At 44.2% G+C, this 23,018-nt stretch overlaps 2 protein-coding genes and 1 long non-coding RNA gene across 8 annotated transcripts in view; 2 read left to right on the top strand and 1 right to left on the bottom strand.

Annotated features, from left to right (window-relative positions):
* Window positions 1-8,611, top strand: part of Scube3 (signal peptide, CUB domain and EGF like domain containing 3) — a 35,932-nt gene extending 27,321 nt beyond the window's left edge. For all 3 annotated transcript variants that reach the window (XM_046464482.2, XM_046464480.2, XM_046464478.2), the window contains 6 exons: window positions 121-288; window positions 815-976; window positions 1,381-1,578; window positions 2,473-2,625; window positions 2,751-2,830; window positions 4,674-8,611. In XM_046464482.2, coding sequence (XP_046320438.1) covers window positions 121-288; window positions 815-976; window positions 1,381-1,578; window positions 2,473-2,625; window positions 2,751-2,830; window positions 4,674-4,823 — 911 coding nt within the window. In that variant the 3' untranslated portion in view covers window positions 4,824-8,611. The remainder of the gene's footprint in view (window positions 1-120; window positions 289-814; window positions 977-1,380; window positions 1,579-2,472; window positions 2,626-2,750; window positions 2,831-4,673) is intronic.
* A 3,543-nt stretch (window positions 8,612-12,154) lies between these two features.
* LOC124106737 (uncharacterized) lies at window positions 12,155-14,499 on the bottom strand. Its single transcript, XR_006856144.2, has 2 exons — window positions 14,142-14,499; window positions 12,155-13,453 (listed from the first exon to the last, which is right to left on the bottom strand). It is a non-coding gene; the product is annotated as an uncharacterized LOC124106737 (long non-coding RNA).
* A 172-nt stretch (window positions 14,500-14,671) lies between these two features.
* The window catches only part of Znf76 (zinc finger protein 76), a 34,757-nt gene continuing 26,410 nt past the window's right edge, over window positions 14,672-23,018 (top strand). For 2 of the 4 annotated variants that reach the window (XM_046464380.2, XM_046464378.2), the window contains exon 1: window positions 14,770-14,903. The gene's annotated coding sequence lies outside the window, so the exon portion shown is untranslated. Of the gene's footprint in view, window positions 14,904-17,234; window positions 17,328-23,018 lie in introns of all 4 variants that reach the window. The other 2 variants (XM_046464379.2, XM_046464381.2) reach the window with 2 other exon arrangements.

The raw sequence follows: 23,018 nt of genomic DNA, 5'->3' as shown, positions 1-23,018 counted from the left end.
GGCTCCAGGCCATTCTCCTAGTTGACATTCTGTTTGTGTGCCTCTGTTCCCTGAGACTGGGGGACCCCATGGGTGACTAAGGACCATCCCCATGAGAATTGGGCCCTTGGTTCATTGCAGGTCAGTGCCCACCTGGGCAACACTCTGTGGATGGGTTCAAGCCCTGCCAGCCATGCCCACGTGGCACCTACCAACCTGAAGCAGGACGGACCCTGTGCTTCCCATGTGGTGGGGGCCTCACCACCAAGCATGAGGGGGCCATCTCCTTCCAAGATTGTGAAACTAAGGGTGAGTAAGCTACTTACCCCCCTAGGGGACGCCCCAACCCCAAATACTCAAAAACTGTCTCCAAGTCCCCAGAGCAGACCTGAGTATGCTGCCCTACCACCTTCCCCCAAACAGAAACAGCCCCGCTGCCTGACCAGCCACACTGTCCCTCTCAGGAGCCATCCTGGCATCCACCAGCCCAAGTCTGAGGATCACAAAAAAATGAACACTTTCCCTTCTGCTTTGGAGACCTAGCGGCTGATTCCCCACCGGCACTCATTGGGATGAGTTTCCCTATCAGTTCAGCACTATGCTCAGTCTCTGGAAAAAAAAAAAAAAAAAGATTAGTACTGCAGCTAACCATTCTGTAAAACTATTTTCCCTTTGGGCTTAAATTCTGGTATGACTTGGAAAGGTTAAGACCCCGGGAGAACTCTGGAGTCTTCAATCTCCTGATTCACCATGACCAATAGGACCTGCCCACCCTACAACCCAGAGTACCCCCGTGCCTGTCATCTTGATTCCTGCCCCTTCCCTTTGCCTGCAGTCCAGTGCTCCCCAGGGCACTACTACAACACCAGCATCCATCGTTGTATCCGCTGTGCCATGGGCTCCTATCAGCCTGACTTCCGTCAGAACTTCTGCACCCGCTGTCCAGGAAACACCAGCACTGACTTTGATGGCTCTACCAGTGTGACCCAGTGCAAGAGTATGTGGCAGGCCAGCTGTGGGAAAGAGGGTAGAGGCCTGGGAGCAATGGGCAGGGGAAGAAAGGAGGGGTAAACAACAGGAAGCAGAGCTGTGGGTGGATGGACAGGAAAGTTCCCTTCTCCACACCTCTCCAATCCCCCCGGATCTCTAGGCCCGCTGCGAGGCTGAGCCCTGTGGCATCCTTTCCCTAGAAACAGGTAAAAGGGAGGCAAAGACAAGTGAAGTGAGAAGGTACTGGCAGGGCAGGAAGGATGGTGGATCCGGAATATGGGAAGTGGATGATGAACTAGAATGAGGCTGCCCTGGGTCTGTTTCTACCTCAGTACTCTTCAGTATCCCCAACCCGGTTTCCCCACTGACATCCCTTGTCTTTCTCGCTCTATCCACTGGGCTTGGCTGCAGATCGACAGTGTGGTGGGGAGCTAGGTGAGTTCACTGGCTATATCGAGTCCCCCAACTACCCGGGCAACTACCCAGCCGGCGTGGAGTGCATCTGGAACATCAACCCCCCACCCAAGCGCAAGATCCTTATCGTGGTACCTGAGATCTTCCTGCCATCTGAGGACGAGTGTGGGGACGTCCTCGTCATGAGAAAGAACTGTGGGTGGCTACAGAGCTGGGCCAGGGAAGGGAAGTCTGAATCTGGCTGGGAGGGAAATCAAGTTTGGTACAGGAAGAAGTGGGGCAGTAAAGTTAGAGACCCATGAGAGCAAAATTGTGAGGGAAGCCTTAAGGAGAGGAACTAACAAAGGAAAATAGCAGCTTTGGTGGAAAGTAGAGTTAAGAAAGCCAGCGGGCATGCTGGTTCACACCTGGAGTCCCAGAGTCCAGGGAGGCTGACGCAGGAGGATCACAAGTTCGGGTAAATTAGAGAGGTCCTAAGCAATTTAGCGAGACCCTATCTCAAAATAAAAAATAAGGGCTGAGGATATAGCTCAGTTGGTAGAGTGATTGCCTTGCATGCACGAGGCCATGGGTTCAATCCCTAGCACCACAAATAAATAAAATAAAAAGGACTAGGGATATAGCTCAGTGGTAAAGTGCCTCTGTGTTCAATCTTCAATACCAAAAAAATTAAAGACAGAAAGAAAGCCAGCACTGGGGCTAGAACACCAACGCTATTACCTATGTCATTTTCTAATCCTAGCATTTTTGCCATCCATTCACTTAAATGTCAAATTTCATACATTAGGGCTGGGGGTGGAGCAAATTAGTAGAGTGCTTGCCTTGCATGAGTTTGATCCTTAATACTACTAAAAACAAAACACAAAAACACACTCTATGTGAGTGCCTGGACTTAAATAGGCATTGTGGAATGAACTCAGGGTGCAGTGGGAGTGGGGTTATGGCTGTGTGTGTGTGTGTATGTCTGTGTGTGTGTGTGTTTTCAGGGGTGGGAGCCTCTGATTCTGCCCACAACTCCATGGCCCTAATTCCAGCAGGGCTTGGGTAGCCTGCCCTGCTGCTCCACTGACCTGCTCCTTGCCTTGCCAGCATCCCCATCCTCCATCACCACTTATGAGACCTGCCAGACCTATGAGCGCCCCATTGCCTTCACCGCCCGGTCCAGGAAGCTTTGGATCAACTTTAAGACAAGTGAGGCCAACAGTGCCCGTGGCTTCCAGATTCCCTATGTTACCTATGATGGTGAGTGATGGCAGGAGAGCCAGGGAGGTGGGCAAGAAAGGAGAGGCTCATAGGTCTTGGGAGGGAGCCAGGGAAGGAGAATGAGCTCCTACCCTTCAGCCCCTCTCCCTTGATCAACTTTGCAGAAGACTACGAGCAGCTGGTAGAAGACATTGTGCGGGATGGCCGACTCTATGCCTCTGAAAACCACCAGGAGATCTTAAAGGCAAGTGAATACTGACAATGACGACTAACATAATGAGCATGTGACAGTGCGCAGGCAACATGCTAAGGGCCAATGTGAATATTTGCAATTGATACACACGATAGCTCTACAAGGTAGGTGGTTTCATCATTGCAAATGAGGAAACCGAGGCACAGAGTTAAACAACCTGCCCTGTGGGAAAGCTGTCTACACTGTCACCCAGACTCCATTACACCTAGGGGGAAAGGTGGAAGATAAAGAGAAGGCTAAGAGAAGAAATATCTCCTATCTTTGCCACCAAGGATACAGGAAAAATTATTTCTGTACTTAATTGCTCTTACAGAAGCCCCTTCCTCCCTTTACCATCCCCACTCCCACAGAGAAGCAGCAGGTTAGCACACCTCTGTCAGGATCAATTCATAGATAGACAGATATCTTTTTTGTGTATATGCTAGGGATTGAACCCAGGGCCTTTGCTCTACCACTGAGCCACATCCCCAGCCCCTATGTATCTGTACAGGAAAAGAAATATTTCCAACACTGAAGAATAGACCAGAAATTTTGGGTCAGGGGATCTAAATTTGAAAACATCTTACTACAGTCTAGTTGTACAATCATGCTTCATGAGTTATCATTGCAAAAAAGTTCTGTCTTTATTAGTAGTAACATAATTTGTATTATTAGTAACATAATTTTATATTATCATTGAGATAAAATATGAAAAATCTAAAACTTGTGATGAAAAAACTTCAAGGAGTATAATTTTAGCAATACTTTTCAAATATTCTTTATGCATCTGAACCATTATTTCAAATCAGATATACTATGGAACACCAGTTCCATAGTATAAGTATGTGCATAAGTAGCACAGCTATTCTGATCAAAGTGGTTAGAGAAACCAGTGAATGTAGTAGAAAGGGCACCGGCCTAGGGACCAGATCATCTGAGTTCCAATGCCCAGTGCTTGGCATTTACCAGGCTCCACACATGTCACAGATGGTGGGGGCAGTCAGGAAAAGCCTCTGAGGAGAAGAGACTCCTGAATGAGGTCAAGGGAATACCCATTAGAAGACCAGGGAGGAATATTCCAAGCTAAGGAGCAGTTTGGCATGTTTAAGAACCTAAGAAGGCCAGTGTGGCTCCACGTGGTGAGGAAGAATAGAGGAGGACGAGCGGGGCACAGATCGCATGTAGCCAATGTGCTATGAAGGGACTTGGCTTTTACACAAGTGATAAAAGCCAGAGGGGCTAAGGGTGTAGCTCAGTGGTAGAGCAAATGCCTAGCATCCAGGAAGACTTTGGTTTGATCCCCAGCACTGAGAAAAGAAAAAATTGGCCAGGTGCGATGGTGTGCTCCTGTAGTCCCAGCTTCTTAGGAGCTTGAGCCAGGAGTTTGAGAACAGTCTGGACAATATAGTGGGACCCTCATCCCAAAAACAACCAACCCAGAGAAGTGTTTCAAATAGGAAAAGGATCAACCAAACACCCGCAAAGTCAGTGTGGGGGAAAACCGTCTATGGAGGGTCAAAGGTAGGAGGGTCAAAGCAAGGAGACCAGTTAGGAAGGTGAGAAGCGGTCAGACCCTAGATATTTTGAAGGTAGAGGCAACAGGATTTGCCAAAGTTGTGAGCAAAAGAGAGGCGTCAGGACGGTTCCACTGATTGGAGACTGAGGCTGGAGCTGCCACTGACTGAGTTGGGGGATTCTAAAGCAGCAGATGGTGGGGAAGGGAGTCCGCAGCTCACCTCTGGATGCTCAATGTGAGATGTATCAGATGTGGGAGAGGCTGCCGAGTTGAGGCTGGCTATTCTTCTTCCCCACCCATGACACTGAGGCTCACGTTCCCACCTACCATCCTCTGCAGGACAAGAAGCTCATCAAAGCCTTCTTTGAGGTGCTGGCCCACCCCCAGAACTACTTCAAGTACACAGAGAAACACAAGGAGATGCTGCCAAAATCCTTCATCAAGCTGCTTCGCTCCAAAGTTTCCAGCTTCCTGAGGCCCTACAAATAGTGCCTATAGTCTAGAGACCCAGGTTTTTTAGCCCCCAGACTCCTTAACCCTCAGAGCCGACAGCCCCTACCCTCAGACAAGGAACTCTCTCCTCTTTTTGGAGGAAAGTATCACTATACAGACCAGGCACTCTCCCTTTTTTTCTAGTTTCCTTCTCTCTCTCTCTCACTCACTACTGGTTTCTCTCTTCCTACATGGTCACTGGAAAAGCCATCCAGTGCTGGCTGTATTCCCCAGAGGGGCGAAGGGACAGCACTGCCCCCTCCCCTGCCCATTTTACCAGCTTACATCCCTGGTCAGCTTGGAAGGGTGCTAAAAGACCACTAAGGAAGTGGGTCTACTAGAGAATGGGGAGGGGAAAGAGGGACTTCTGCCATTACAAGGTTGTGCCTTGCTAGTCAGGAGCCAAAATGTCCCCTGGCTGGGTTTCCCAGGGTGACTTTTAACAGCCCAGAGTCCTGCCAAAGAAGCCTTTGACCTACCAACTTAATGCCAGCACCAGTCTGCTGAGGCACACAGTTGGAGCCCTGGCCACCCACACAGTTGGCTTTCTTGTCTATACAGCTCCTCTTTCTTCCCCTACATGTCTGACTGGGGTTGACTCCATAAGCGTTTACAAATGGCCCACACCACTGGGCTGGTGGACACCGGCTGACTGAGGGAAGCAGCAGGCATTACCAAGTACGTCTTGATGTGCTGCTGTGACTCTTGAGAGAAAGACTATAGCTCTGCAGGACAGGAAGCAGGTTTTAAAGCATTGCCAAAAGAAAACAGAAAAGAATCTGTATCACGTAAAGGACTAGACTACAGCACAATTGGAAGCCAGCCTCCAACACTAATCCCTTTTCTCACTTGTCCTCCCTGGCCCAGCCATACCCTTGCCTGCCCAAGTGCTCCCTGGGGGAGCCTTACTCCCCTTCTAAGTGTTGTACTTAAAGAAATCGAGCTGTTGACCAGAGCCAGCCTGGGCCTTGCCCCATCGTTGTCTTTCCCTTGTGGCCCCAGGTGGCTTGTGGGCTCCACCAAAGAGGACCCCACTCTGCAGCCAGCCTGGAGCCACCTACCTCTGGCCTCAGGCTGTGGGCAGCAAGAGGAATATGTGCACTTGGCAAGCCTCCTGCCCTCCCTGTCCATATCTAATAAGTGCAATCATTTTGAGTCTTTCTGTGTTGTCTAGAGGGAGGAATTTTGTTTTCTGTTTTTGTTTCTCTTTCCTCTATTAGAGCAAACCCTATTTATAGCTGCCCATGAGAGAGGAGTGTATGTTTGGAGTGGAAAAGTATCAGTTTTAAATCTCATGAACCTTGAGTCCTGGAGCATCTGATCTGTCTGTTCTACTAGTGGCCACCCAGACCTCTAGAGCCCTCAGCTGGGCTAACCCAGGGCTATAGCTCGGAGGCATTTGATGTGTAGGATAGTAATTTGGGGGACTAGATGAAGCAGGAAGGAGAGGGACATGTTTTTTAAACTAGTCCTGCTGTCTATATACCTCTCCATGGATTCAGCATGGACCTCATGATTGTAGAGGCCGATGGAATTGGTCAGAGATTCTCTACCCCAAGTCGGGAAAACCTCCATCCTTTCCCTGTCTTCATGTCTTGCCCTGGTGTGTACATGGAAGAGGACCAGGACAAATCCCAGGGAAGGGGCCGAGTCAGGCTCCTGAGTTACCCTTGCCATTTCCCTCTTAGAGTTGACTTCAAGCCTGTTTCAAACTACTGTTTTTCAAAAGGATGAAGAATAAAATCTATGCCCAAGCCCAGACCCTGCACACACTCCACCCTTAATCCAATCATGGCCTGTAAAATTATTTTCGATTGTTTTCTAGTTCCCTCAAAGCTGTAGTCCTAGTCAGTTAAAGGCTACCAATTAACTCCTCTAGTCCAGTTCTAGATGACTGTCCCAGGCTACTGTTCCCCCAGGAGACCCAACACTAAATAAAGGGAGCCTGACAGTCCTCATCAGTAGCATTCACTAGCCAAACAAGCCTTAGCAGTAGATGGCCAGTGGCACAACTAGATCCCCTGACATCAGTAGTCAACACCACAGCCCGTAGGGATGGGTCTAAGAGGACTATTGTGAAGATGTTAAATGGCTACATCTACTCAGAGGAAATGGTCATTTAGTAGGAATGTTTACTTCTCAGGAAGTGCCATGAAAACTACTTGAATCAACTTTGACCATCCTAATTCTCCACCAGAAGCTAGGATAACTTTCTGATTCTTTTCCTACCATTTTGCTTCTGTTGGAAAGCCAAACAGTGAAGGTGCTTTCCAATTTATGTCTTCAGGATCTGGCTTCTCCTTGATCCCTTCCTTTCCTGTCTATCATACATACACATAAACACACTTCTTCCAATCATTTATTTCATAGTTTATGAGACCTGCAAATGAGTTCCACAATATGGAAAGTGTAGACCACTAGGCCTCTTTAACTGATATCAAGACAGATCTTGGTGATCAGGTAAAGATTTGATATTGTCCACTAAATTTAATTTAGGTCATCCAAGTTGGGAATTAAGAATCCAGGCAAAGCTGCTGCTGAAACTAGAGAGGAACGAACTAGCCCTGGGGCTCAAACTAGGGATTAAGTGGACCTAAAGAGGAGTCAACACTCAGGGACTCTCTAGGGCTTTACAGGTCAGACATTTAAAGAGGTTTTTACCAGTGGAAGAACATGGGAGATAGTGTACATAGGAATTCTTTATGAAGTGACCCAAAGGCCTCCCTGCAGGATGGGGTGCTTATAGGGCCACAGAACTGTGAAGCTTCATTCATCTTGGTACCAAGCCTGCCCTGATCTTCGTCTGGCAAAGGAAAGCCATTTTGATGAGAGCTCCAAGCACCAAGTGATGTGTATCAGAAAAGCACTTAGATCCTCAGCAGCGCTGCAGCTCCTCTTCACTTCTCCGCCTCTGGGTATTACCAGGCCAGGCCCATCCCGAAGCCTGAGGGAATTCTCAGAGTCTAGAGAAAATATCTCAAAACCTGGACTTGAGCACCCTGGGCCTAAAAAATCCCAAAGTCTTGACACTGAGCTGTGATTGCTTTGGTTTGGCAGTTGGAGGTGGTAGAGACTCAGATTTGTTGCTGCAAGTTTCGCAGTATAGTCCTGGTCTTTTGTGTTGTCCATATTGCATGTTTGAGGTGACTCTGGACGGGATTAGGAGGTCGGTCGTATCTCAACACGTCAAAAAATGTTATGGAGCATTCAAATATTTATATTTGCTGCTTAACCTCAATATGACAGCCTTAAACTAGGGAAACAAAGTATACTGACCATAAGCAGAAAATGTTCTTTCTTACATATAGTAAGAGCAAAGTGGAAGCAAGCAACAGCAAGGATATTTTAAAATCTGACCTGTCTCAAAGGTAGCATACCCTGTCTTTGGGCCATTATTTGGATTAGAAATCCTTTAAGAAACTGTATGATTAGAGGGAATAAAACCCAGTTCTATTATCAGCTTATCTAGACAACACAGATTGTAGCAGTTTGAACAACTAAGAACTTTGTTCTTCTGTGTGAGCTGAACTGAAGTTTCAAAGAATAATCATTAATAATCATGTGGGAGGCTTTTTTTTAATACAGAAGAAATCTCAAAATATTGTATTTATATCTGCCTTCCACTGCTGCCGATAAAGCATCTCCTACACAATCAACAATAAACAGCAAATGATGCAGTTCATAGAGTATTTTGCACTTGGGGAAAAATATGTATCTGAAGTTGTAAAAAGAAATGTTTGGATTTTGTACTGTCTTTTTTATTATTATTAAAATACTAAATGAAACTCCTCAGCCTGGCATCTGTTCCTCTATCTCAATAGCTTATTCTAGAGCTGGAAAAAGGCTTGAGGAGGGCTGGGGATGTAGCTTAAGCGGTAACGTGCTCGCCTGGCATACACGGGGCGCTGGGTTTGATCCTCAGCACCACATAAAATAAAATAAAGATGTTGTGTCCACCGAAAACTGAAAAAAAAAAAAAAAGGCTTGAGGAGACAAAGTAACTTCTGACAGAAGACTTACCGAATTTGGGTAAGTCTTTATCTTATTCCTATTGATTTTAGAATATAAATAGGCTTGTCTCCTGTCTATCTTTAAAAGTATCAAGAATTACCTCCTATCAGCCATAGTGGTGCATGTCTGTGATCCCAGAAATTTGAGATGCTGAGGCAGAAGTATTGCAAGTTTGAGGCCAGCCTCAGCAACTTAGTGAGGTTCTGTCTCAAAATTAAAAACAAAAATTTTTAAAGGGCCTGGGGATGTAGTACAGTAGTAGAGCATCCCTGGGTTCAATCCCCAGTATTGCAAAAACAAAAACCAGTTATCTCCTGAGGGGGAATATAGGGAGTGAGGGAAATTTTAGACTACTGTTCCTTCTCACCACAATATAATCCACAAAAGCTGTCCAGGCCACAGGTGGCTCAGACTCTTTCCTAGTTAGGATAGCTCACCTCTAGCACAGAACATCATTCAACAGTGGTTTTGTTATTGTCTATTTTTGTTTGTTTGGTTGGCTTTTGGTACTGAGGATTGAACCCAAGGGTGCTTTACAACACTGTGCTGCTATATATCCCTAGTCCTTTTTTTTTTTTTTTCTTTGAGATGGCTTCACTAAGTTGCTGCGTGAGATTGGCCTTAAATCTGTGATCCTCCTGCCTCAGCTTCCTGAGTCTCTAGGATTACGGGTGTGGGGCACTGTGCCTGGTTCAACAATACACTCTGGCCACCAAAGGGAATTTTGAAACACAGATTATTTAGCCATTCCATCATCACTACTCCTACAGGGCATGGGAAAGCAATCTCCAATTTTTTATACATGAACAATCTTATTTTCTAGCTTAGAAGTGATACATAAAATTAATGCAAATATACAACTCCATGACATGAAATTTTACTGGATTTAATATTTACATTATATAGCCATTTAAGAGTAGGACTTGCTGAAGCTGGGTATGGTGGCACACACCTGTAATCCCAGCTATTCGGGAGGCTGAGGCAGGAAAATTGCAAGTTTGAGGCCAGCCTGTGAGTTCATTTCACAATTGCTGAGCTACTATTATATGCCAAACAGTGAGTGTATAACTACCATAGCTTGATAATAATAGCCACACTCATGTAACTTTCTAACTTACATTCCCACATAGATTTCCAAAATAGGAAAGAATCTAGTCCACTTGGTGTCTGTGAGTATAAATGCACTGGCATTCTAATTTATAATGTTAACCTTCTATGAGTCTGATTTAGTGTGACAAAATCTTTGTATGAGATGACAAAATCACATTTTTCACTGTAAAGCTGATCATCACACTGTACCCTCCTGGAGCCATCCTCTTTGATGTCTCCATAAACCTACTTCAATAACACCAGGCCTTCCTTCTTACTTCCTGGGACACTTGCACTGGTGCTCCAGAATAAGGTATAGCCATTGTAGTATGGGTCAGCCTATACTGATAAGATTTTAAAGTGGGGTACATGAAGACAGGAATTGTTTCCAAGGGTATGCGAAGACTTTACAAGTGATATCTGCGCAAGGAAATCGGTCTGAGGAAAATTTTTAGGGAATAAATTTTCATGTGAAATCTTAACTTCCATATGAAATCTTTCCTAAAACCAACGTGAGAGCCAGTCACCGTATTCATGCACACGTTTTCACCATAGTCCTTATTCCACTCTGCAAAAGCATACTCCTCGCCTCCAGTGAATACATGGTCCAGGGTGTAAAAACTGGAGAGTTGGGAGGGAGGGGTTGTTTTCCCCTTCCTATCAAAATATTCTCATTACAATCAGGCCTCCTCTTATTTCATCTTTTTTTTGGGGGGGTACTGGGGATTGAACCTTGGGGCACTCAAACACTGAGCCATATCCCCGGCCCTTTTTTGTATTTATTTATTTTTTCAATTAATTTTTTTTTTTTTAGTTATAGGTGGACACAATATCTTTATTTTATATTTATGTGGTGCTGAGGATCAAACCCAGTGCCTCACGCATGCTAGGCGAGCGCTCTACCTCTGAGCCACACCCCAGCCCCCTGTATTTTGAGACAGGGTCTCATTGAGGTGCTGAAGGCCTTGCTAAGTTTCTGAGGCTAGCTTTGAATTCCAAATCCTCCTGCCTCAGCTTCCTGAGCTGCTGGGCTCACAGGCATGCATCACCACACCCAGCTTCATCTTACAAAATGTTTACTATATTCTATCTCCTACTAGCAAAGAATGAAATTGTTTGCTAGCTTCTCAGTCCATTAATTCTTAGCAAATCTTTTTTTAAACACATAAGAAAAAGTTGGATCATGAAGTCTCATAAAATTACCGCAGTTATTTCTGGTTTTTAGACATGATTAATTCATTATTCCCAAAAGTTGAACATCAGAGTTTGACACAAGCAGACCCACCCATTTACCCAAGGGATATATCTCATTTCTCAAAACTGATGGATATAGCTGTATATTATATGGCATTATTCCAAATGATATGAGAAACAGTGTTGTTTTGTTTTTACCATTTTTGTTAATATTAGCTCTCTATAAATTTAATATTGACTATTTTGAGCAACCTATTTTATAAGCAATAGTTAATAATTTCCCAGTAATTTTATAATATTATTCAAAATAATTATAAACACATTTATTCAAATTAAAGAATAAAGTCAGATGTTTTCTTGACAGACAGTAAGTCTAATTTGATTGACCGATTTGAAATGAAGATTGGTTTTGCCAATTACACAAATGGCAGGTGTTTTGTTGTTGTTTTGTGTCTTTTTTTTTTTTTTTTTTTTGATGCCAGGGATTGAACCCAAGGGTGCTTAACCACTGAGCCACATCCCCAGACCACTTTATTTTTCATTTTGAGATAGGGCCTCCCTAAGTTGCTTAGGACTTCACTAATTTGCTGAAGCTGGCTTTGAACTTGTGATCCTCCTGTCTCAGTGTCCTGAGCCACTGCGCCCAGCTGAGATGTTTTTTTATACAGACGGAGCTGAATCTGCACTACAGAAATTTAACAGAAAGATTCTGAAAACATGTAATGATAAAAGAATTTTATCAAAAAATATGTACTGAAAAAGGAGTATGGATAAGTCAGATGTTTTCTTGACAGACAGTAAGTCTAATTTGATTGACCAATTTGAAATGAAGACTGGTTTTGCCAATTACACAAATGGCAGGTATTTTGTTGTTACTGTTTTTGTCTTTTTGTTGTTGTTGTTTAAATGGTTAAATGTTTGGATAAATGTTTAACAACATTTATCTAAGTGAAAAGGTTAACAGATAAAATGATTTTTAATAAACTAAAACTGAGATTCTAATAACTAGATAATAAGTCCTTTTGCAAGATCGGTGGTTTCCAATTCTTTGCTTTTAATAAAATTAAAGGAATATTTTTGACAATATTTGATAATAGATCTCATTGTGATTGTTGGCATACAATTTAGAAGTTCAAAGACTTGAGGAATATCATTGTAACAAATCTCTTCATTTTCCAATTTTGTGAACAAGGTTTCTCAACACTAAGTCTATTAAAAAAAGAGAGAGAGAGAGAATTGATGTCTTACCTTATATCTTCCTATCATTGAATAATATTCATCCATGATACCTGAGCTACTTGGGTAGAAACACTAAATTTCTCATTAAGAGGTGTATCCTCAATAAAAATTTTAATTATTTATATAGTTTAGTAATACAGTAATTATGGGAAATGAATGAGGAATATGAGAATCGAACCATACAAAATTTCTGCTAGAGAATTTTTTTCTTGTTGTTATTTTTTTGTGGAACCCAGGAGCTCTCTACAGATGTGCACCACCATGCCCAACTATTTTTTTTAAATGTCTGAGGAACACTAGCCCTCTATGTTGTCGGTGGCTAGGGGAACAGAACTGCTAGAAATGATATTCAGTACTCTTCTCCAAAATATCTTCCACGCCAGTTCCCCTCAGGACCTGAAATTTCTCATTATTAGAATCATTACTTCAGGCAGGGCCCTGGGAAGATCCTGTTTTTTGTTAAATATATGATGGGAGAGGTAATCAGCCAAGAGATTAGGCTCTACGAGGACTCTAACAAAGGACAGATGTATTTTTAATATGGAAAAAGGTGGTGGGGGACAAACTTGGATACATTCTAGTTCTATTCCCGTTGTATTTCTACTCAACAATCCAAGCTGAAAAAGGAGCTACTTATATACTCTCTGTATTATGAAAAATCACTTGTCAAACCTCCAACAAAAAGGAACAGAAAGAGGACATCATAGTGGTCAGGCTATTTCTTTTTTTATATACTAGGAAATCTACAAAGGATTAATTATTAACCATAGAAATGGTCCATCAGTTGTCACTCACTGACATGAAAATGGTGAAAATTCTAGTCCCAGTTCCGCCTCTGGAAATGCTGTGCCAAAACAAAACAGGGGAAGGCTTTTCAGTTAAGTTCTTCAGACAGAAGAGGAAGTTTAAACAGGACCTCTGTGCCCCTACCCCAAGCATCTTTAACTGTTAAGAAGCCCCAAACCCAATATTTTGTAAATGTTTCAAATTTACTTACTTAAAATTATTTTTACCATGCCCTACTGAAATTCTAATGACTTGGTAGGCTGAGGCAGGATGATCGCAAGTTCGAGGCCAGCTTCAGCAACCTGTCCCTGTGGGGGGGGGGGAAGGTCTGGGAATGTAGGTTATTGGTAGAGCGATTTGTGTTCAAACCCCAGTCTTGTTTTAAAAAAAAAAAAACACAAACATTTAGAGCCTGAGGAGATATAGATATATATTCTCTACATATATAATTCCTCCAGGCTCCCAGTTACTCTGAAGTGGCAAGCTATCAGTTCTTTAATCCCCTCTGTGTTGTTTTTGTTTTGGTTCTGGGGGTTGAACCCTGCGTGCTCTATCACTGAACTACATCCCCAGTCCTATTTTCTATTTTGAGACAAGGTCTCGCTAAGTTGCTAAGGTTGGCCTCGAACTTGCGGTCCTCCAGCCTCAGCCTACAAGTAGCTAGGATTGCAGGTGTGCGCCAAGGCGCCGGCTCCCCCTCCTTATTTACTTATTCACTTACTCACTTTACGGAAAGCTCGCTTCCATTTCATTTTCCCTCAGGTTTCCGAAAATGCCCGATTCGCATCCCCTCCTTGCTTGGAGGGCAAAAGAGCAAAAGGGGCTGGGTTCTGTTCACCCCACTGCAAGCCTACCAGGGGTGCAGCTGGTGTTGAGGCTGGGAGCGGAGTTGACCCAGGAATGGGAGTGCGACAACCCGAGGGCCATCGAGGCACGGTGCCTAAGGAGATACCTTACCACTCAAAGTCGTCCTTTTCGATAACGACCTATTAATACCTGCAACTGGTTCCTTTAGGGGGTTGGCTCCAAGGTTCAGTAAGCAATGCCTGCGGACTGCGCACGTCAAGCGCCCCAGGACCGTAGGGCGCGGTTCTTGCTGAGGGCGCGCAGCCGGGGCCTGGAGGCAGCCCCGTGCCGGCAGGGGACCCGCGGGAACCCCCCTTACAACCTGCCCGCCGTTAGCCGCCACCGACTCCAGACGCGCACCGTCTTGCCCGCACGCCGCGTGAGACGTGAGAGCGGGAAGCCCTCCAGGCCTCCCTCCCGGCTCCAGCCTCAGGCCTCAGGTAGACCGAGCCCTAGAGCGGCCAGGTAGCAGTCCCGATGGCTATAGCGACCGTGGGCTCCGAGCCGCGCCGGGGCCCTGACCCGGCGTGGTGACGTCACCACGCCCTCCCCGGGCGCTCGGCTCCGCAGGCCTGCGTCACCCTAGCCGGTGCGGGCGGGGCTCCGAGGGCCTCGGTTCGGAGCCGGGTTGCCGGGGCTCCAGGGGCCCCGGAACCGGGATAAGTAGACGGCCACCGCGGCGGAGGGGGGGCGGGGTGGAGCGTGCCCTGTATTTTCTATACGGGTTCCGGGGCCCGGTAAAGGCGCGCCGAGAGCGGAGGAAAGTGCGGCGGCCCTGGAACCTGGATATCGCGCGAGGCAAGCCGCGCGCGGGCGGGCGGGCTATGGCGCAGGCGGGTTGCGGGGCCGGCGCTGGTGGCGGGGCCCGGTGCATGGCGGTCTGTCGGCGGAGTCGCCCTCGGGGGCTGTCAGGTTGGTGGCTGTGGGGAGACTGGGTCCACCATGACCAAGGTGGGAGGCTGGGCGGGCGCAGGGCCCTGGGAAGATCCCGAGCCCGTCGTGCCCACCCTCCTCCGGCCCTAACCCGGCGGCCGGGCCACTGGACGGCGGTCTGGCCCCTCCTCCACCTAGGGTCCCTGCCCCTCCATTCCCACCTGCGACTCCTCCCCCATGACTCCCAAACCCCACCCAGTGACAGTGCCCGCCTCCCACCTCTGTGACCCCACACCCCACCCACTGACCCCAAACCTGACCAGGTGACCCTTCATTCTTATTCATATACTGCTAACCTCAGTACGTCTCAGAGACCCACCAACCCAGTAACTCACAGGGCCCCAAGATCCCCACATCCCTCCTTGGTGACCCCCAACCTTCCCCAGACTGCCCTGTGTTCCCCCACAAACTTAGTGACTCCTCTCAAACCATTGTAACCACTTGTAAAATCATACACCAATAATTTCCCACCCACTCATCTACGTAACCTTCAGTCTGCCCTGTTACCCCGTGATTCTCAGTTACATGCTCTCCTTTCGTCCTAAAATCACCCTGCTGGCAACCCTCTCTGCGCCCTCAGCCCTCCAGTGTCAATCAGCACATGACCTACAAGTGTCCCAGCACAGTTGTGGTGAGGAGAATATAGAGATGAATATGAAGTAGCAATAATTGGAGGCATCAGAAAATTCAGGATTGAGTGTGTGGACTTGGTTCAAGTCCCCATTCTGCCACTGCTGTGCTTGGGAACCTGGGAGAAGTCCCTTCTTCCCTCTGGGCCTCAGTATTGTGATGAGGTTGGGCTAGATGATCTCAGAGTTTCCTTCCAACTGTGTAATTCTGCAGTTCTCAGTGAAGATAATTGTTTGTAATCATTTCTGTACCCTTACCCTAGAAGCTTGGTCTTACAAGCTCACTCCATGGTCCACTTGCTTTATGAATCTTCCCCCTTGTTCCCATGACCCTGTACACTCTTAATTGCCCATACTCATTCCTCTTGATTAGGGCCAATTAGTTGACTTATTTATAAGGCAGTATAGCTGAGAGCTTCAGCTTGGGGCATTGATGTCATAAATCTAGGTTCTGGTCTAACTGGAGTTAAGCTATGGAACTTTTGGCATACCATTTAGTTAGTCTGAATCTTTAGTGTCCACTTCTACTAAGATGACACTAGTGACTGAGCGACACATGCACTTGGCACCATGCCTCTCACATGGGTAACCTTTATGTGTAAGTTCTTGTTTTTTTGTGGTGCTGGGGATTGAACGCATGGCCCTGTGCATGTGAGGCAAGCACTCTACCAACTGAGCTATATCCCCAGCCCAAGTTCTTGTTTTTACTGAGGAGCACCCATAGGTCTTACTCTGTCCTGGGTGCTAAGGGTTCAGCAATGACCATGTAATCCATACCTTGCACTGCTCCTGACATCTTGGAATCCCCATCCTCTTCTCATCTCTGCTAAGTCCCTCTCACTACTGTTCTTTTTTTTTTAACCCTTATACTTCCTTAATAGTAATTGGCTTATTGAGCACCTACTGTTACCAATCTTTGTATATATAAAAGTTAAATATACCTATCAATAAGCCCAGTAGGTAATTATTATTATATTCACCATTTCCTGTCCCTTCTCCTTTTTTGGGGGGATTTGGTTGTAAAGAAATACACCTGAAACTCATACCACTAATAGCAGAATGGGGATTTAAACCCAGTCTTCAAAAAACCCACTTACACCATTATAGAGCTCTCATCTATAGTTCTTAAACTCAGTATCAACTCATTCTGTGTCCTCTAGGGTTTAGTTTGGTGACTTTCTCCTCCTATTGTTCATGGCTTTTGGCCCCTTTTGCCCTAAAACCCTTGTACCTTATGTGGAAGGGAAAATGTCTTTTAGGTTCATAACTAAGGCCTCTATAACAAAAGATTAACAAGAGAAATGCATACAAGTTTATTTAGTATAACTTTTTTACATGGCTCGGGACCTTCAATAAGGAAATGCATACCCAAAGAAAAAGTTAAACCTGTATTTTTGTGCTTCCTTTGATGAAAGATGGGAAGTTGTAGAGAAAGAGTGTGATCTAATGGTAACAAACCAGGGAAACAGAAAGCCCTGTTTATTCTTCTCTGTGACCCTGTGCCTTCAAAAATAGGACAGTCCTTTGGGTTTAGGGAAAACACCTATCACATGAGGCTCTTATGACTTGCTTCAGGAGGGAAAGCCAGGAGAAGGTGAGACAGTTTCTCAAATTGCCATATTTTGGGGTAGCATGTCCTGAACCTAATTAACATGAATACCTCTCCACATCCTTTGCCCAGCTATAGGTCCTTGGAGTTCCCAGCCCTCACCCCATGATCTCACCCAGAGGTGTCTCCAAGCTCACTGATGCTTTATCCCCAATCTTCATCCTGGTAGGTCTCTTACCCCCAGAAATCCATGTGTCCATATATATTAAGACTCGTATCCCAGTCTTTCTTCCTATGATCCCTTCCTGCTTTTAGTCTCAATGTTCTACCTCCTCTCCCCACTTGTGCCATCCTTAGCCATATCCAATTCCATGGAACTTTCATCTAGAGACTTTCTGATATGCCCAGCTTCAGTGAAATGAGCGCTTTCCATCCCAACGTGAACCCATCCTTCATAATGTATATAGTCTTCCATCCTAAAATCCTTTCCCTTCACACCCTGTCCAGTATCCCAGTCTCATGGTGTCCTCCCTCATTTTCATAGTGATCACCTTTTCAAACTGAAATTGTCTTTCACCTTCCCTCTCCCTGTCTTTCTCACAGTGCTCTCCTTTCTATTCTCTTTTTTGTCTCCCTAATAATCCTCTCCTCACCATCTTTTTTTTTTTTTTTTTTTTTTTAAAGAGAGAGAGGAGAGGGAGGGGGAGAGAGAGAGAGAGAGAGAATTTTTTAATGTTTATTGTTTAGTTTTCGGCAGACACAACATCTTTGTTTGTATGTGGTGCTGAGGATCGAACCCGGGCCGCACGCATGCCAGGCGAGCACACTACCGCTTGAGCCACATCCCCAGCCCCATCTCCTCACCATCTTGATAACAAATTTATTATAGTGTAAATCTCCCTCCCACCCCAATCCTGCCCTTTTCACTCTCTTGTACATCTAACCTCAGGGCCATGTGAAACCCTTCTGCTCTCAGTCCTCCTTTCTTCACATAAAACCTCATCTGCCTTTTTGGTTTGCCCAAAGTGGGAAATATATATATTTTTCCCACCCTCCTCTGACAACTTTTGATGGCTTCTGATAGTCGATCATCAAGATCTTGGTCTTTTAGGTAGCAAGGAGAGAACCATGAGAAATCCTGTAGAATAGCTCTAGCGTGTCTCCTGAACACACTCCCACTGTCCTGTCCTGTTTATGAAGCTGCTAGCTGTATGTTCCCTCAGGGTAGAATGCTTTGAGTGTCGGCCTCCCTGGTATTGAATTAGCCCCATTGTTTTCCAATCCCTTGGCAGAACTTTCCACTTCCCTCCCACTAGAAGCTGGATGGTGAGTAGCAACTGTGACATTAAAGATCTACATCCCAAAGTCTATTCTGTGTGGGTCACCAAATTCCCAGGTCCCCTATAACATATTTACAGACTGTACAGCAATAAATACAGACAGGGGGTATGTCCTGAGGGCTACAAATTCTGTGGGTGGATTAAAAAGAGGAATTTTTGCCCTTGGTTTGTTTCATCTTTCTTAAGGCAAAGAACATATCTGCCTTATATTTTAGTTATTTGTGTACTGCTCTTTCTTACCACCCTGTGATTTAGAACAGAGGCTGGGTTTTCTTTATCTTCTGGCATCTTAATAGTGCCTCTCGTATTTAGAAGATAATCAGTAAATACTTATTGGATTAAATTAACTCAGAAGTTCAAACAAGTGCAAACAAGTAAAAACAGATTGTGCCTAAGTTTTGTGGCCACAACCCACTTCTCCAAAGCCTTCCAAGCATGATAATGGATGAGCCCTTTGATTTAGATAGTCTGGAATTTAGCCATAACTTTTTTAGTCATTGTTCTTCTGGGGGAATAGGTGCTTTTTAAAATATATTTTTAGTTATACATGGGCACAATATCTTTATTTTATTTAATTTTTTTTATGTGGTGCTGAGGATTGAACCCTGTGCCTCATAGGTGCGAGGCAAGCGCTCTACCACGGAGCCACAACCCCAGCCCCGGTGCTTTACTTTTTAATTTTAATTTTATTTATTGTTTTAGCTTTACTTCTGGGAAGACTAGAGAGGTTGGTTGGTAGTTTTATAATACAGCAGTAACAAGGTCAGAGGATGTCTTAATAGACTTGTTCTTAATAAAACAGCTAGGTGAAATATTTAATGGGAGGATAGAGACGATAAGAGAATAAAGGAAACCAAGCTGGCAAATGTTGGATACTTTTGAAGTTTAGTAATGGGTTCAGGAAGTTCATTATACTATTTTTTTTCTGCTTTTGTGAATGTTAGAAATCATAATAAAGTTTTGGGAGGGCAGTTAGATGAACAAGTACAAATTTAGAAAACACCTCAAAGCAAATGAGCTGCTATTACTCTTATCAATAGGTAGTACTATTATCTAGATTAAGTAATATATTTAGTTCTATCTCTGACCTCTTCCATTTGTGAGATATGAGGAAGCTAAATTTAAAAATTAGAACTCTTGCTGGTCATGGCAGCACATGCCTATAATCCCAACTACTCAGGAGGCTGAAGGAGAAGGATGGCAAGTTTGAGGCCAGCCTGGGCAACTTAGCAAGACTCTGTCTCAAAATAAAAAGGGCTGGAAATGTATCTCAGTGATAAAGCATCCTTGGGTTCAATCCCAGAACCACAGATATAGATAGATAGATAGATAGATAGATAGATAGATAGATAGATAGATAGATAGATAGAAAATTAACCAGAAAAGAGAGAGTGTGCCAAGAGTATGCATATTATAATTTTGCAGGGGGAGTGCATTATAATTTTAAATAGAATGGCCTCAGAACATCTTGCTTTAAAAAAAAGTGGCATTTGAGCAAAGATATGTAAGAAATTAGGCAGTGAGCTAAGTTTATTCCCGTTAGGGTAAATAGCAAACTCAAAGGCTATGAGGAAGGATTGTATCTGGTATATTTGAAAAACATGAAGAAGCTGGCCAGTATGGCTACAGTAGGATCAGAGAGGGGAAGCAGGGCTGGGGTTGTGGCTCAGCGGTAGAGCGCTTACCTCCCATGTGCAAGACCCTGAGTTCGATCCTCAGCACCACATAAAAATAAATAAGTGAAATGAAGTTATTGTGTTCAACTACAACTAAAAAAATAAATATTAAAAAAAAGAGAGGGGAAGCATCAGGAGATGTTGTGATGGAAATGGATTGGGGGTGCTGGGTCTTACAGGCCACTGGCTTTTGTTGTGAATTATAAGTGATATGTGAGCCATTAAAGGAGTCTCAGTAGCTAAGTGACACCATTAAAGGAGTCTCAGTAGCTAAGTGACTTACATTTTGGAAAGATCATTCTGGCTGCTCTGCTGAGAACAACCTATAATGGGGCTTATGAGGGAAAGGGTTGAAGGGGCTACTACAGTGGTCCAGACGAGAAGTTGGTGGTTCACATCCAAAGTTAAGCAATAGAAGAGCAAAAAGCAGTTGGATTCTGTACTCACTCTGTAAGAGGAGCAGCTGAAATTTGCTGATAGACTGGATACAACAAATGAAAGATATGTTGAGGATGACGCACATATTTTTTTGCCTGAGCAACTACAGAGTGAAATTCCCATTTACTGAAATGGGGGGGGGGGCTTAGAAGGGGACATATTGTGAGAAGGAGGAGATAAGTAGTTCCCTGTTGAATATGTCACATCTGAGATGTTTTTTGAACATCAAAGAGTTGTTGATAAGCAGCTGGATATACAAGTACATTGGACCCTAGTAAATAATCTGTTTTTAGTACCAAGCAAGAGACAGGAGTATGGTGGGAAGAGCACTGGCAGTTTAGGTGTCAGGCTGTGCTCTGCTTCCAGGTAACTGTGCGATCCTTTGGGACTCCTCCAGTAGTGCTGGCCTCTTCATCTGCCAAATGACTGCTTTAGACTAGAAATGAGCAGTCTCCTCATCCCTTCCTATTGTGAGAGTTGAGTAAGTAATTGTTTAGAGTAAATTCGAGATAATATATTTGAGAGCATTTTGAAAACTGCTGAGCTCTACATGGAGTAGTGGTATTCGTAGTAAGAGTCCTTCCTTTATTCAGTAAATTTATACCCAGGGCATGCCTGCCATTTGCTGGGGAATGTGCTGTACGAGGATATGATGATGGAGATGAATCTGTGCCCTGATGGACACTACAGACAAGCCCCCTCTGGTATAGCTTCACTGCTAAATGCAGAGGGAACATAGAACTGGAGTGTCAAGAGTATGCATATTATAATTTTGCAGGAGGAGAGTATTGTAATTTTAAATAGAATTTTAAATAGAATGTGACAGTAGCCAGGTAAAGCTTATTCTTGAACGGAGTCTGGGAAGAAACAATGAATGGGGGATGCCAGAGACAGGTAGAATGGTATTATCAGGTGAGCAAAAGTGGTCAGCCTAGGAGCCAGGGATATAACTCAGTGATAGAGCACTTACCTGTTATGTACAAGGCTTGGGTTTGATCCCCAGCACTCCCTACCAGAAAAAAGAAACAAAAAAGCAACCAGTGGTCAGCCAGCCAGGGCTAGGAAGAGTTGGGAATGGTAAATATGGCTGGGAAGGGATAGGCTGGTGGGCTTCAGTTCCTTCCCCACTTCATTCATTCGCTCGACATTTAGTTCTTTTCTAGGAGCTTCTGTTAAGAAGTTCATAGTTTTATAATAGATAAAATCTGGTCTCCAAAGTTTTGATTAGATCTAATTCACAATAAGTAGAACTGAATCAGGATTCAAATTTGAACTAAATTCAGCTGTGTAAACAAATGGTACTAATCATTTGTATCTGTAGGTATAATCTTTGTTAGGTGCTAATTAAGCCAAAAGGCATGCTCTCCAGGAACTTAAGTTATAATCAGTATGTCAGAAAGTAAGAGTGTATTATTTTCCCCTAAGAATAAGGTGTCAAGGAAAACACATACTGTGGCAACATGCTCCTTGATTTGCATCTGGAAGTTGTCCTTCTGACACTTACATGGTTATATGGTAGTGTACCCCCTTATCCACAGGGATCAGTTCTAAGACCCCCAGTGGATGCAATTTTTCTTCCTATAAATATATGCACAAGGGCTGGGGTTGTGGCTCAGTGGTAGAAATAGAGTACTTGCCTCACACGGGTGAAGTAGTGGGTTTGATCCTCAGCACCACATAAAAATAAACTAATAAAGATATTGTGTCCATATACAACTAAAAAATTCTTTAAATATATATATGCACAAATTTAATATATTATCTTTCTTAACTAAACATTATCACACACTGTGACCTTACCTTTTGCAGTTTGAGATGCAGCAGAAAAACTAGCAAGAATTTCTTTTTCTTTCTTGATAATTTCAAGGGTGAAAAATTTGTTCTTACCATAGATCTTAATTTTTTTTTTTCTGGAACTGGGGGTACTATAGCTCAGTGGTAGAGCAGTTGTCCAGCATCTCCAGGTCCTGGGTTCAATCCCCAGCACTGGGGAAAAAGTTTTTTTTTTTCTTATTAAGCTAAAAACTTTCACCTTTTTCACTTAAAGGAGGCAGTTTATGAGTTCTCTGCATATTTGAATTGGAAGGTCAGTACTCTTGCACCCTGGGGCTGTTACTAACATAAGGATTACTTCAATGCAAGCACTGCATTGCCAAGACAGTGGATCTGATAACTGAGATGGCCACCATATGACTAATGAAAGGGTAGCATATACATGTACAGTGTGGATGCTCTGGACGAAAGCATAATCTATGTCCCAGGTAGAATAGAGCAGGATGGTGTGGATTTCATCACACAGCATGCAATTCAAACATTATAAGAAAATTGACATTTGGAGCTGGGGTTATGGCTCAGTGGTAGAGTGCTTGCCTAGCTATGTGTGAGACACTGGGTTTGATTTTCAGCACTGCATATCAGTAAATAAAGGTCCATTGACAACTAAAAAAATATTTAAAATTTTT

Source organism: Marmota monax, unplaced genomic scaffold, assembly GCF_021218885.2.
Source record: "Marmota monax isolate L192 unplaced genomic scaffold, Marmota_monax_Labrador192_F-V1.1 WCK01_AAM20220418_F8-fsc00211, whole genome shotgun sequence".
Taxonomy (NCBI): Eukaryota; Metazoa; Chordata; class Mammalia; order Rodentia; family Sciuridae; genus Marmota; species Marmota monax.
The sequence above is the reverse complement of the archived record's forward strand: the minus strand, read 5'-3'. Positions and strand labels throughout refer to the sequence as shown.